The 15,523-nt window shown below is 34.4% G+C and overlaps 2 protein-coding genes across 3 annotated transcripts in view; both read left to right on the forward strand.

Moving 5' to 3' along the window:
• LOC120354397 (voltage-dependent L-type calcium channel subunit alpha-1D-like) overlaps positions 1-6,961 on the forward strand; it is a 153,514-nt gene extending 146,553 nt beyond the window's left edge. For both annotated transcript variants that reach the window (XR_005572981.1, XM_039441486.1), the window contains exon 2: positions 5,709-6,961. Coding sequence is in view for 1 of the 2 variants with exons in the window: in XM_039441486.1 (XP_039297420.1) it covers positions 5,709-6,001 (293 nt within the window). In the remaining variant the exon portion in view is untranslated. The remainder of the gene's footprint in view (positions 1-5,708) is intronic.
• Positions 6,962-12,943: 5,982 nt separating this feature from the next.
• The window catches only part of LOC120354648 (muscle calcium channel subunit alpha-1-like), a 62,217-nt gene continuing 59,637 nt past the window's right edge, over positions 12,944-15,523 (forward strand). Inside the window, exon 1 of the mRNA XM_039442020.1 lies at positions 12,944-13,108. Within this exon, the coding sequence (XP_039297954.1) occupies positions 13,017-13,108 (92 nt within the window). The 5' untranslated portion in view covers positions 12,944-13,016. The remainder of the gene's footprint in view (positions 13,109-15,523) is intronic.

Here is a 15,523-nt window from a genome sequence, read left to right on the forward strand (position 1 = left end):
TCAAATATTGATGTGTATTTTAGGTTTATGCGCCTGTCACGGTGCGCAGATTAATGTGAGAGTGTGAGGTGAGCCTTTTTCAACAGTCCATTTATATCACCAATCTATTTATTCTAAATATTGGCACCAATCTATGCAACCACTACTTATTTGTATGCAGAGCTTGATAGATAGCTAGTTCGACACTACTTATCTGCTGTTTTACTAAAAAGATACAGAGTTGTCGTATGATGGTACGGCGTCCCGTTTTTGATCTCTTATTCATAAAATGTACTATTAAGAGAAATTGATACTAAATTTTCAATAGATAATGAATGAACGTTTTTCTTGAAGTAGCTAGTAAATCTGTAACGAGAAATAAGATTAGTAGCCTACAATAAGTTTCGATCAGAAATCACATTCAGGCTATGCACTTATATCGTATGATAAATTTGAGCACTTCAATTTATAACTCATTATCTATCGAGATTGTTTAAGTTTAAGCTTACTTCCCAATAATTTCTTAGTATGTTTTCCTAGAAATATGAAAATAATCGAGAGATCCATGCTTTGACAATAACGTAGGTCCACTCTTAAATAATTACTGCTAACTGAAACTTAAAGAAGTAATCTTTACGCTTAAATTTATCACGAAATATTATATCTAGTTCATGAATGAGATCTCTTGTCAGAAGGTACTGTACTATTCTAATTTCCTCAATAACGATTTGCTGTTGCCAGCTTCGCTTTGGAGGAAACCTGATTTCATGTGTCAACTCATTATTATTAGAGATCTAGAATCCATTTCTCATAACGGTACGTTAATTAGAGCTCAAATAGAGGACACTGTTACATAATCTCGCAAACTCTCCATGCCATTTTGACAACAATCAGCTGGTGAGTGTTCAACCATCTAACTATTAACCTTGTTCTAATTCCACCTTCAAATTGAAACAAACTTAAAGATCTTCCCTGCCCGCTGTAGAAAGTAGATTCCCAAAGGATAGTCATTCCTTATTTTATCCTGCACTGCATGACAGTTATTGGATAATTGTAATTGGAGAGAAGTAACGAATACTTTTGATATTGTCTACAATATCGATAGTAACGATACTCCGATACTCATTTTACACTATTGATAAAAATTAAAATACTCTATTCAACTAAGTCACGCGATTATATGATGTTAACTATTCATATTATAGTGATGAAAATGGTTGAAGTTGCAGTCAACTATCTATTGGGCTGGGGCTAGACCAAACGAACATTGAGCTAGAACACGAATCTTGGAGTATAAAGCACATAGAAACGATTCAACATATCATGAATAGGATGAGAAAAAATGTTTCAAAAATCTCCTCAACGTAGCCATCCATCGTGATGAATTTGATTAACGTTGTGTTTGGTAGTGTAACAAAAAATTTAATAAAAGTTAACTAAAGTTCATGAATAGTACCGAAAAGAAAACTCATTACATTTTCCCTGAAGAAATACAGCGTGACAATAAATAAAAATATTTTATAATTATTTCACTCCTCCTCACTTATTATTATAGTTTCTCATTTTATCATACCTTGTTCCATTGGTGTAGTTAGTTAATTAAAGAGAATTGAGCTGTTCAATGTGTGTTGTGGGAGTGCTCGCTGTTTGTTTCCGCTCTGGCTAGTGAGTGTTCTAGCAAAATTCATCCAGCAAAAGTTTTTTTGTAGAATTTGAAAGTGTAATTATTCTTCTTATTTTTTAAATGTGTCTTCAATGGTCCGACAAGTTACTTATTCAATCGAAATTTCATATTGAAATCTATTTCTACATGTTGCAATCCAAGGGTTAGCATTCAATTCTCAACAACTTGGAGAAAATTTTTTTTATGAAAAAACTATACCTTTTCAAATTGCGATTATAATCTCTTCATCCAATCTCTAGAGCAGAGTTCTTCCTATTTTTCTTTAATTTGGTCGTCGAAATCCAATGATATAATAAAATCCCATATGCATGATAAATTAACCTAGAAATATACTTTAATTGTTTCAGTTTATCTCTGACTATTGTTCTAAGAGTATTTTTCTATGTTATTTTAAACCACTTTGACTTGAAAAAACCATAATCACAGTTTTTAATGTACCAGAGACGGTGAATAATCGGCTTATACATTTACGGGATAGGAAATTCACGAGTGTGGATTAAAATAAATTGTTCAACTATTTCTCTTATAAAGTGGTTATATCTATCACGTCTACCAAATTAAAAAATTTCAATCATCATTAGTAGCTCTATTGTTATCCATTACAATATATTTGGTATACTCTCTCATATATATTTGATATATGTGAGGTAGCGATTATGTTAGGTAATACTTCACATAATCCCAAATTATGTAATTTTAATTGAAAAGAGACATGAAAGAAAGCTATAGCTCTCAGTCAACTGGAAATAATTGCTCTCACATATCAGTGGTCTTGATAATATAAAGTCGTCTTTATTCGATTCGAGTATCTACCACAATTCAGAAAGTTGATCATCTGTTAATCTAGTTAGAAATTTCTTTTTATAAATTATTTCTTCTCAGTTTGTTGAGCTCTCAAAGAAAGCCCTTTCCAACTACTGACACTCTATATTCACGAGTACGCGAGTAGACGGTTTCAGGTGTTCCCACTGAACGTACGTTTTAATTCAGAAAGAATTGAATACCGGTAAAATGTTAATCTATATTGGAAAATGAATGGAGTTGTCAGTTGTCCAGCACATAATTTGAACTTCCCATGTTGTAGTGTATGATGATGCTGTTATGGTTTTCCATATTAAATGAAACTAATTGAATTTGTCACATACACCAATTTATTGAACAAGTGAGAAACTGTTTTTGATTACTGCATCATAATCGATTCCTAGTGAACTGAAAGTATATACATTAAACATCAGAATAAAATTCAATGATATAGGGAGAACAAATGCATGCTGAGTATGACAACATTCAGAATATAGAAGGAAAGTTACAATAATTATAGTAGAGCTTTCAGATCACTTACCTTGATTTAATGATTTTGTTACTCAACACCTTTATCCACCAAAGACTAAACCCTTCATTCATAGTAGAACTATTTCAATACAATTATAGGCCTAGTACCCTTTAAAATTAATAAAATATCAAAAAACAAGAATACAAACTTGTTAAATTGTATTGTAACTACTAGTTTCGGTGATCACACCATAGTCAGGTTATAAAAATAAATAACCTGAAATAAATGATTTATTTTTATAACCTGACGATACATTACAATTTGAATTCTTGTTTTTTAATATTTTATTAATTTTAAAGGGTACTAGGCCTATAATTCTATTTTATAAATACAAGAAAGTAGCCCTGAATTCATATATTTAAAAAAAATATTTTAATACAATACATCATTTTACATTGATTAGGTTACGATGGCAATAATGGCGTCTCCCAGGTGTTCTCACATAGGCCCGTTGTAACTTGTCGATAGATAAATATGAAATAAATAATAGGAGCAATGATGATTCAACACTGCTTTTACTATAAAAGTTGTTTTACAATACAGACGGATTTACAGTGAAACCACCTAGATACAGACTCCTTCAGTACGAATCTCTCTATTTCTCAATATATATTTAGTTGCTAGAGTTATTGTTGAGGTTCAATAAAGCATCTGGAGACAAATGTGCTTCATTAATTCTCAAAGTTTTCTTTTCTATATGGGTTCAGTTGAGAATAGCATGCTGTCATGTTTTTCAGGTGATGTTTATTTTACCAAAGTAATTCAAGCACAATGATTCAAAGTAATAATTCCAAGTAGGCCTTCAATAATTCAAGTAGAATGATTGATTTATAGTACTGAGTAAAATAAGTACAATAATTATTTATTGTATCAAGTCATTTTACAGCAGCACAAGAAAAATGAGGAGTGGAAGGATGTGTCTATTTCTAGAAGATAGCTGCTATTACTTAAAAAAACTAATTGAACTCGAATTTTCAATTTCACCCTCATTGAAATCTTATGTTCAGAAGTAATGCATGAATTCTATGTAACTATGACAACGTTCAAAATATAGATGGAAAGTTACAATGATAGAAGTGCTTTTGATATCACTTCATATCTCCAGGATAGTATTTTTAGTAGAACCAATTCAATACGAACCTCTCTAGCTAATCCTTTTCAGTTCAAAAATCTACAGTACATACATCTATAGAGTTAAGCTCTTCAGTAGAAAAAGCCTTTCTAGCACAATCTTCTTCATGAAAGATACCTGTTATAGCTTGACCGGAACTTTGGGACCAGGAAATTTGGGACCATATGGAAAAGAGAGGAATTTTGGGACCAAGTCTGGGGTCTCTAACTGCGAGGTGATAAGCAAACAATAGTTGGCCCTTCCAACAGGTTCACACGCTTCTGTCACTGAATGAAAACCATTCATAGATTCATTTTTAGACATTTTCTGTGTACCAAGTAGATAAACAATCTACTTGTATTTATTTTTTTAACAATCCACTCAAAAATGTGATTTGACATCTTTAGAAGGCCTAATTTCCTACATGTTATTAGATCTAATTTTCTTGATATAATAAAAACTAGAAATTCATATTTTCCAGATCAAGTAGCGGAAATATTAATTCAACTTGAGAATTTGACTAAATGAATATATAAAAGATATTTTATAAATATTTATACATAGTTGAATGGGCCTGCAACTGACTCGCTACTTCTATGTGCTCAACGCCTTTGTGTTGAAGAACAATGTCCAACCACCTGTTGGAGACACCTGATTCTACCTGTGAACACCCATCCTCTCCTATGTCGGAACCCTTCAGTCACAAAACATATTGGTCCCAAAGTTACTAGCACCCGATCATCATATGAAAGACTAGATTGCAATCAATAATGTATAAAATTATATTATAATTCGATCATAAAAGACGAAATAGTAATAATGATTCAGTGATAATGATTCATGATTACTACCGTGTGAAAGAGGCTTATCATTGTTTCTCATGCAAATAGCTGCAAATATGTGAAAGCTTCTATAAGAATAAATTATATTCTTTTTGGCTCAACAAAATAAGAGTTTAGCCTACGGTAAAGCACTGCTCTAGGAAATTGAAGTTCCACTAGAAGAATGTTGGAGAGAATGGATCGATAAGTGAATTATTAACCGAACCCAATCAAAACATGACGGAAATTTTTAAGAGAGGAAACTCAGTCAAAAAAGATTTTTATCATAATTATGTTTCCAGGCGTTGTATTGTAATCGAAGCAATAATTCAAAATCGAAACAACTATAGAAAGATCCCAGTTATAAAGAATAAATATAAAAGGAATCAAAAAAAAAAAAAAAAAAAAATGTGTATATACCATAGCAACGTAGATTTCTAGAAATGAATTTATTGCCAGTCGCAATGTTATTGAAAAATTGGTATACATGTTATATTGATTGATTGTACATTGTTATCAATTTATTTTCTAGAATTTAAAAGAATAAAACAAAACAAAAATGTTATATGTCGTAACCCTTTAAGTATTTGTCGTAATCCCAAAAAGTATTGGTTCTCAACAGTACTGGTCCCAAAATTCCTAGCACCCTCTTATAGTAGTACGTACCTCTTATACCCTTTTATATCTCTTATACCCCTTTATAGTACACACAGCTCTGATACAAAACCCAATAAGAATTTAAGAATTTTCAATCTAAATTTTAATGTTGTATTTGTACAGGCTTCGGAAATGGATCGGAAAGTGAGAGCACAGGCACAAAGCCTTTGTCGACTGCGTGGCAGACAGCGCTCAGTGCCACAGCGATGAGTGTGGCTGCTGCAGCCGCAGCCACAGCTGCAACCAACCAGACCGCCGCGACGCCGGTCGCTGCCCGCAGGCCGGTGCGGCGTGCCACTAAGCCGCAAGCTGATCGGCCGCAGCGGGCATTGCTCTGTCTCACACTCAAAAATCCGCTGCGAAAACTCTGCATAGACGTTGTCGAATGGAAGTATCCTTTTCAAATAATCAATTGATAGTAACTAATACAACTTTGGATCAAAATTTGGATAAATTATTTGTTCCAATCATTAAATTGGAATTCATTGATTAATAGCAATGAGAAAATCATAATTGATTTTCTGAAAAGTATGTGGGAGTTTTCGGTGATCTCATGTGTTTATTGAATTCAACCAACCATGGAATGAAATCTATCAAATACTACTTTTCTTTTCAATCACAACAATTTGAATCAATGAGAAAATCATAATTGATTTTCTGAAAAGTATGTGGGAGTTTTCGGTGATCTCATGTGTTTATTGAATTCAACCAACCATGGAATGAAATCTATCAAATACTACTTTTCTTTTCAATCACAACAATTTGAATCAAGGAACTACAGGTATCTTTTTGTTGGTTCTGATAAATGTTCGTAGAGTTCATCAAGAAATTGCTATTCCTGGATAGAATTCTTGTGAAAGTCCAGAAACTTTATACAGTGTAAATTATCCAGCCATTATTATAACTTCAAATTATTATAATAACAAATCTTTATAGGCCTGGATTTTGAATTTATAGTCTCGGAGGCTGATATGTGAGTTTGAAAAACATCAAGCAGGTTTGCTGTCGTAGAAAACTACAATTGCACAAGTTGCACAAGAATACAGTTGAATTCAAGCGCCGTGAAATCACGTCTCTACATTAGCATCAAATTCTTTAATTGCTTCCCGTTACATTGGCTCCATTACAATCGATGACATATTTTTTAGGCGGTTAAATGTGATTGGATTCACGTGCAACTTGCCGTTTCTCTCTTTATACACTCTAATCTTTCTTTTCTGGATATGACGCCGTATGGCTTGTTCTTGGATAAGAAATGTGATGAATCTGGAAGATAAATGGTTTTGAATTACCTTAAAATGATTTTGGAGTTTGCAACTGTCCAGTATTGGTAGCAATAACCACCATAGACTGCTCTAGACAATTATTTGTCTATTTATTTTACCTCCTTTTTTGGTGGTGGGGGGGTCTGATTTTTTGGGGGGGGGGGGTTGGTCAATATTAATAGTATTTGAGTAATTTTCAAAAACTATACAAAAGTCATTAAGAATCTTTTAAGATTCTAAGAATCCACCATTTTTAAGATTTTTTAAAGAATTTTTAAGAACTACCAAGGGGTGGTTGACTTTTCAATTAAAATTCAATTTGTCTATGTTTTGAAGCTAATCATGTGATTTCGTCTTGACTGTGAATCACGTTGGGGCACAAGGCTTATTGGCCTTATATATTAGCTCTGACGGATTTTAGCTCTTATTGCATACATTACACTATACATTATATAGGAAAACTATCATGCATTATCCACAATACAAAATTCCTTGCTCTTAAGTAGCGGCGAAAGTTAAAATTACCAAGTTTTAAAAGTACTTGGTCAATTATTTGTACAAATCAATTTCATAGTCACTTAGTCCTAATACAGGTAACTGCTGAAGTCAAAAAGAAAAGGCAAGCCTGCTTTTAATTGAAATAGAAATGCCTTCTCTCCTCTGTCATAACTCATTTCACAAGTCTATTTTATTCAGGTAAGTGTTTCTTCTGCAGCTCCTTGATCTTTGTTTTAGTTGGCATTTCTTCTTAGAGAGCGTTTTAAGAATAGCTATCGAAGATATCTTGATATAACTAACTGTAATAACAGCAGATACCAAAGTGAAAGTATAACATGTCTCTGTATCATTCTATTCAGATTAATAGTTCAGACCTGAAGCTTAAATTATTCCTCCTCCCTATAGTTTCTACCTTGTTCACTAGTTTTTTGTTAACGTGGAAATACTTCTTATATAGTAGGATTCTTATATCCCTATCTAAAATTGTTATAGGAGCAGCCCATACTCTCAAATTCCTTGACTATTAATTTCTTTAGAGAGTCTTAAATAGTTCTCATTTTCACGTTTCAAGGAGGCACAATCATGCCATTGCGTCAATGTATGTGTCAATGGCTAAAGTCCTTGTCTTTTTCAGATTTTCAAGTTCTCATGTAATTATCTTGAAGTAACTATGTACTTTTAATATTTGAAATAATAAAAAACTTACTCTATTCATCCACTGAGCTATTATCAGATTCTATAAGTAACTAAAAAATATCAATGCTCAAATTAAGGTGCGGAATCTTCAGCTATTTCATAACCCATTATTATTATTAAGATAATTTAAAAAGATACATAAATGAAATGAGAAATGAGGACATTTCTTCCAAAATTGCTTAAGGAGATCAACTGGAAATTGAGTAGGTATTTGTCCAGTTGTCTCTTCCCTAGATAACCTTTATGAACACGATCCTACAATCAAATTATTGGTAATATATTAAATTTATCATCATAATCCGTTCAAACATGCTCATAAAGGCATCACTCTCAACAAATCAAATCAGATCAAATTAAATAGTTAATCCACTCAAAATATACAAGTGAGATATAATCATTCATTTAAGCCAAAACTCTAAACCTCAGCTCCAATCAAAAGAATTATTTAACGAATTATAAATTATTACTAAACGAAATTGCTGTAAATCACCCCGGAGATCTCTGCTACTGCAAGAACTGACTACAGGGTAGCTAGAAGGGAATAAGAGCTACTATCCAAAAGCCATCTGCAAACCCGGTACCTCTTAATTGCCAATCAGGGATGCTCACCTTTAACCAAACTGACAATCTGGATAGCTCATTTAATATGTAGACATAGCGGCCAGCCAGTCTACAGATGGAAATTGATCTGAAATTGCATTTGTTCAATTGATAATGAATGAATAATTATTATTAAACGAAACCCCGAAATTGAATGCTATATTAGCATCTGAACGAATTCAATTTCTCATCAATTTCCATTTGTATCGCCGTGTACTGGCTGGTGCTCTTTCTATAATCTAAATTGCTACATGTTCGATATTGAAAATTATTGTAAGTGGTTTGCAATTTAAAGTTTGCAATGTAGTTTCTCAATATCCATTTGCAGATTTGAATTATTTCGTTGCCGACTTTATAATTATTTGGTAATACAGTACTACACATAATACACCGATAAATAAGCTATCTGCAAATGATTATACAGTGATTGGAATTAATTGTAGAACTATTAAAGATACTAAGAAATAAGTCGTATGATAGACAAATTTGAAAAAAGTATGTCTGATAGCCAATTCAATTTTGCATCTTTATTTATTCATTCACAACAGTTAAATGTCCAATAAGTATGTAACTGAAAAAAAACTATTTGTAACTGTAACTAAACAGAATTTACAAATCACTAGCAGTAATTGAGAATAAGTGCAAAAACGGCTTGATATCTCATACACAAAGGTAATTTGACGGTGGGTGTGATTGGGGATCCTAATCAAATTGAAAATTCTACTTTACTATGAGTTTATAAATCTGGTCCGCCATCTTGGATCCGCCATATTGAATGCAACTATTTATTTTAAAAACGTTAAAACTATGAATATTTGGTGTTGTAGCTCGATGTTTTGTCTACAAGAAGTGTGGCATGAGTAGCCTGCATCAGAACTATAGTCCGTACGAAATTACTGCCCGATATACAGTGCAACTGCTACAGTTGGAAACCCTAGCATTACCGGCGACATGTATTATGTAGGGTCAGCGACGCAACGGGGTTTGAAATGGACAGATTGATTGACATTGAGAGAAACGTCTTTCAAAAGAAGTCACTCAAGCTACATATGGTGGCCTGAAACGGCCTGTCATGGTGCATTACCAAGATGCTCACTGTCAAGGAGTGTACACATTTTTGGTCCCCTTTTTGTGGTCAGGCATTATTATTTATCCTATCCGAGCTCTATAGCACCACCAATTGGCTATATTCACTATTCATTCATGTTCATATTCAGTTTTTAAATTCTTAGATATTGCATAAGAGCTATGAAATTTATCTCTAGACAATTTTTATTATCAAATTTAATACATTCAAAGTATTCATTCAAATAATTGGATTAGGACTTTCAACTTTAGAATTCAAACAATTCTTTCTACATTGTATTTAAATGAAACTAGGTGAACTAGGTGGATCAATCATAGTAGATATAATTTGCCACTTCTGGGACAATGTGTGCCAGAATGCCCACAGGGTCAATGTGTGCCAGAATGCCCACAGGATCAATGTGTGCCAGACTTCTCATAGGGTCAAGGTCAAGGTCAAGGTAAAAAAAGAAAATAGGAAAAAAATCAATACAAAATAAATAAATTCGAATTAAAAATGAATCAGAAGACTCCCCACCCACTAGGGAGTATATATACAGTGTAGGGCCATCAGTGTTCAGCCAACAGCCACACAAGACACACCTATTCAGTTATTAGTGTTCTAGAATCCAGCATTTCTGACATTGTGGTGCTAGCAGCCAACACATTTCTCTGTGAAGTATTCCAGGACACCACCACACTGCTGCCGCCCATCATTAGAGTAATTTGGATTCATTGCTTGTAATGGACAACTTCAATGAGCTGGAGTATGAACGCCCATACAGCCTTCTTTGCATCAAGCGATGTCAGAGTGAGAAACACCCAGACTATGGCATGGGGATCACAGCCCATGTGGAGCGGGAAAACAACATAGTATCAATCTTTCTGCCAATGATTTACACCACAGCAATGTTAAAGAGCATCATAAGCAGCGAGACAGTGGACATGACCAGCTACAGCATCAAAGTGTTTCCAGAAGGGTGAACACATAGGGAGAAGCTTCTGAAAAATGAGGAGTTGGACACTAAGGAAGAGTCAAAGACCACAAAGATGAAAAGTAGAAAATTGTAAAGTGCTAATAAAATGCTCCAAATTATGTATTGGTTTTTATTTCTCAAAATCTCTTTACCCAACATCTAGTCATATAAGAAGAAGTAGGTAAGTGTTAGGTTAGTATCAACAGACCCAGAGGCTTCATCCCTCATCCACCATAGAGAATATATATATATTTGTATGTAGGAGCCTGAACACTTAATATACACTCGGTGGTCACTCAGTGTTCAGTCACTGGTCAGTCACTGTTCAGTCAGTGGTCATATAGGTAAGAGATCACCTTACTATACTTTCAACAAAGGCTGTTTCAATGACCCTCACTCCAGCTTCTCCTATCACATGACTCATGGCCATGCCCACCAGTCTTTATCAGCATCCAAATCCTGTTCCATAGGAGCTTCCATGGAGGACCTGTCACTTTAGGTTTAGTGGGGGGGTGGGGCTTCCATGTCACTCCAACATAAGTGAGTGGCTTCCATGGGGACTTTCATGGTGGCTTCCATGGGGACTTTCATGGTGTCTTCCATGGGGACTTCCATGGTGGCTTCCATGGGGACTTTCATGGTGGCTTCCATGGGGACCAGTCACTCTTACCCAAGATGGCCAGCAGGACCTGTCACTCTATACTAAGATGACCGTAGAGACCTATCACTCTAGATCTATAATATAGATGTTATGTCCATGTCCATGGGGGACATGTCACCCTACATCTGTAGAAGCTGTATAAATAGATGTCCATGGTAGACACATCATTCTAGATCAAGATGTCCATGGGAGACCTGTCACTCTAGATCAAGATGTAAATGAGTGGACCTGTCACTCTAGATCAAAATGTTATTCATGATAGACATTTTCAATGACCCCCACTCCACCTCCTCCTGTGTCATGACTCATTCAACATGGGCATTTCCAATGACCCCAATCCTCCTGTTACATGACTAATGACCATGCTCACCAGTCTCTCTATCAGTATTCAACATGTCTGTATGTGGTCATCCACTCAGCTCTACTAAGTGTTCAGTCAGTGGTCAATCACTGTTCAGACAGTGGTCAGTCACTGATCAGTCACTGGCACTCAGTGTACACCCACCTCAAGCTGTATAAATAGCTGAGCTCAAACTCTCAGACCTCAGTATATAAACACTGACCAGTATGTATATCAAAGAAAGAAAATACATAATTGGGAGCATTTTATTAGCACTTTACAATTTTCTACTTCTCATCTTTTTGGTCTTTGACTCTGCCTTAGTGTCCAACTCCCCATTTTTCAGCAGCTTCACCTTATGTGTTTGCCCCTCTGGAGACACTTTGATGCTGTAGCCGGTCATGTCCACTGTCTCACTGCTTGTGATGCTCTTAAACATTGTTGTGGTGTGAATCTTTGGCAGGAAGATTGATACTATGTCGTTTTCCTACTCCATATGGGCTATGATCCCCATGCCATAGTCTGTGTATTTCTCACTCTGACTTTGCTTGACGCAAAGTATGCTGTATGAGCATTTGTACTCCAGCTCCTTGATGTTTCCCATCACAAGCAGTTTCATTTCAACAGCATCCCTATATACTCGACATGCTATGCAGAAGCTGGCATTGGTGGAGGTATTTGCTATCTGCAATTCTAATTACTATTATGATAGGCAGCAGCAGTGTGGTGGTGTCCTAGAATAGTTCACAGAGAAATGAGTTGGCTGCTAGCACCACAATGTCTGAAACGCCAGATTGTAGGACACTAATAACTGAACAGGTGTGTCTTGTTGTGGCTGTTGGCTGAACACAGATGGCCCTACACTGTTGTGCACACTGTATATATACTCCCAAATGGGTGGGGAGTCTTATGATTAATTTCTAATTTAAATTTATCTATATGTTATTGATTTTTTTTACCTTGACCCTTTGAGAAGTCTGGAACACATTGACCCTGTGGGCATTCTGGCACACGTTGTCCCAGAAGTGGCAAAATATATCTACTAAACATAGTGGATTTCCCAAAATACTTGTTCTACTCACGACTTTGTTTTTTGAAGTGATTATAGAATTTGCACTGATTCATGACTGGAAACAAATTTATTAGCAGTGAAATTTCCTTGCTCATTTGAAAAGTGTTCATTAAAAATCGTCTTGAACTGAGATTTCGTTGTCAATGTTTTTAAATTTGCACGGAAGAGTTCCTAGGGTTGTATGAAATCGATCGTTGTTTTTGTTACAGGAAAAAATCGAATATATATTCCTAGTAATATTCACCGCTGAATGCTTCATGAAAATTATAGCGTATGGTCTGATAGCTCATCCGGGCGCCTACTTGAGGAATGGATGGAACTTGCTCGATTTTACAATTGTAGTTATAGGGTGAGTATAAAATCATTAATATATTTATCAATAATAGAGTAATGAATATTCAATTTTGCTATTCATCTCTTATTCTGATAATGAAACGATATCTGACACCTAATGAGTTCAATCTCAAATTTATAGCTCACTAGCCCATAACCCGTACTTTGCATTGGGAAAAATTTTGAGCAAACATTTGCTCAGGAGACTACAGGGGAGAGTTTGAGTGTGAAGCGAGAGTAGGCTCAATAAATTTATTGGGACTGTTCTATGGACATAGGTCTACTTGTTTTCAAATACTCATTGATGTCGTGCTCAAATTATTTTGAGATCATTCCATCGCCGTTTTATCTCAATGTATGTACATAATAAAGTATTGAAATATCCTAAAACATAACTTAAAGACGATTTGGGCATTTCACACAAAAACTGAAGTTGGTTTGTTTATCATGCTAGGGGAGGAGGAGCAGGTATGTCGAGGTGGGAAAAGTTGTTTAAATGTGAGACTAGGCACATATTGAGTCACGACTACCTTGCTAAATGATATGATTCCGAAAAAACACGCGAGTAGTGTCTTTAGTGCTGCTATCGCACGTGTTTCTTATTTGCGCTGATCCATTCCTTTACAAGTGTTAGCATTCTAGTTTCTAAAATTAATAGAATATTAGCAATGCCTAACCTTCGAGTAACTGTACAGCATTCTCTCTCAATAATCGACAGAAGGAATTATGCTAATGTAGCCAATAAAAGTCAGATTATGATAACAAGGAATTTATTCAAAAGGAATAAAATTAATGGTGAAATACAATTCAAGGCCAACAATTCTGGCAAGAGAATGAAATTAAACAATTCAAGTAATTTTGAGCAAAATGTAATTCATAGTTTTGGATATAGATTTCAAAGTGATTGACAATGTCTGAAATAAAAGAACCAAGTTAATGAAACAGCAAACATGAAATCAATAATTTAATGAGAAAGCAATTGAAATAGTGGATCAAAAGAATAACTAGAAGATCTGAATAAATGAAGTTACACCTGAATTGCAGGTAAGGAAATCTACAATACTGAATTTAAATCAATCAAAGTTTAAAATATGCATAGACTAATATTCAAAATTGAATATGATTCTAAATAGTAAATTGAATTAACCTTTTTGGCAGGTGATATTTTTCACAACAGTTGATCTCAAGGTGGTCAAAATAGGGAAGCAAGTGATTGAATAAAAATTCAATTTACAACAACCAATCTCTAGATAGTCAAAGCAGGGAAGTAAGTGATTGAATAAAAATTCAATTCACAACAATCAATTTCTAGATAGTCAAAGCAGGGAAGTAAGTGATTGGATGAAAATTCAATTCACAATAATAAAATTTTCAATGTATTCAAAGCAGGTAAGTAAGTGATTGAATAAAAATTCAATTCACAACAATAAAATTTCCAATGTAGTCAAAGCAGGTAAGTAAGTGATTGAATAAAAATTCAATTCACAACAATCAATTTCCAGTATAGTCAAAATTGTAATACAATTGACTAAGTTAATAACAATCTTACAATAAACAATACAAATGAATAAATAAATTGGAACGAATTGTAATACAATTGACTAATAACAATTTTACAATAAACAATACAAATGAATAAATAAATTGGAACGAATACCGACTTTGTGGATGCTCCAACCTCGCTGAAGCTGAAGAGGGTCACAAGGGACTTAAAATGTGGATTGGAACGAGTTGTGAGCTCACAGAGCCCAACCAAGACAGAGATATGCCAACAACCAAGTCCAGCATCAGAAGGAAATCTCAGTTGTAGAAAATACTTGAAGAAATTCTTGATGCAATCATCAAAGGAATGTAGAATTGTAAATAGCAGTGGAATATATGTGGTTGAGTGTATAGTTGAATGACACAACACAAATAGTAGGTTGAATTCAAGTGCATGTAAATTGAATGTGGCAATAGCACTATTCAAAGTTCAAAAGTAAGAACTAACCTCAACAAGCTATAGTGAGGTCCATGTTATAATGACAGTATTTGATCAACTTTGGTTTTGGTATCCTTGTCAATCATTCGACGAAGCCTCCGGTACTATCCTTTTCTAGGTCCACAACAATGCCAATTATGTTTTTGACAGTGTAGAAATATAATTAATTAATGCAGAGAATCGGCATCGCTATTCTTCTATCTTCATCTACTGTCATTGTAACGTGGACCTCACTATAGTAAGGTAAACTAGTGGAATTCGAAATTATTTGTGGCAAATCACGAATTCATAAGTCATGGCACAATAGTTAGTTTTTTACGTTGCAGTTGTCAATAAATTAAACAATGTAGGAGGCTAAATTCTTGAGTGAAACTTGAGTTCAGTAAAGTTAACACAATAATATCTCAGCGTTGCAGTTGCTGAAGAATTAATGTTTGAAGAATGAGATGT

The sequence above is a fragment of the Nilaparvata lugens genome, chromosome X (assembly GCF_014356525.2).
Source record: "Nilaparvata lugens isolate BPH chromosome X, ASM1435652v1, whole genome shotgun sequence".
Taxonomy (NCBI): Eukaryota; Metazoa; Arthropoda; class Insecta; order Hemiptera; family Delphacidae; genus Nilaparvata; species Nilaparvata lugens.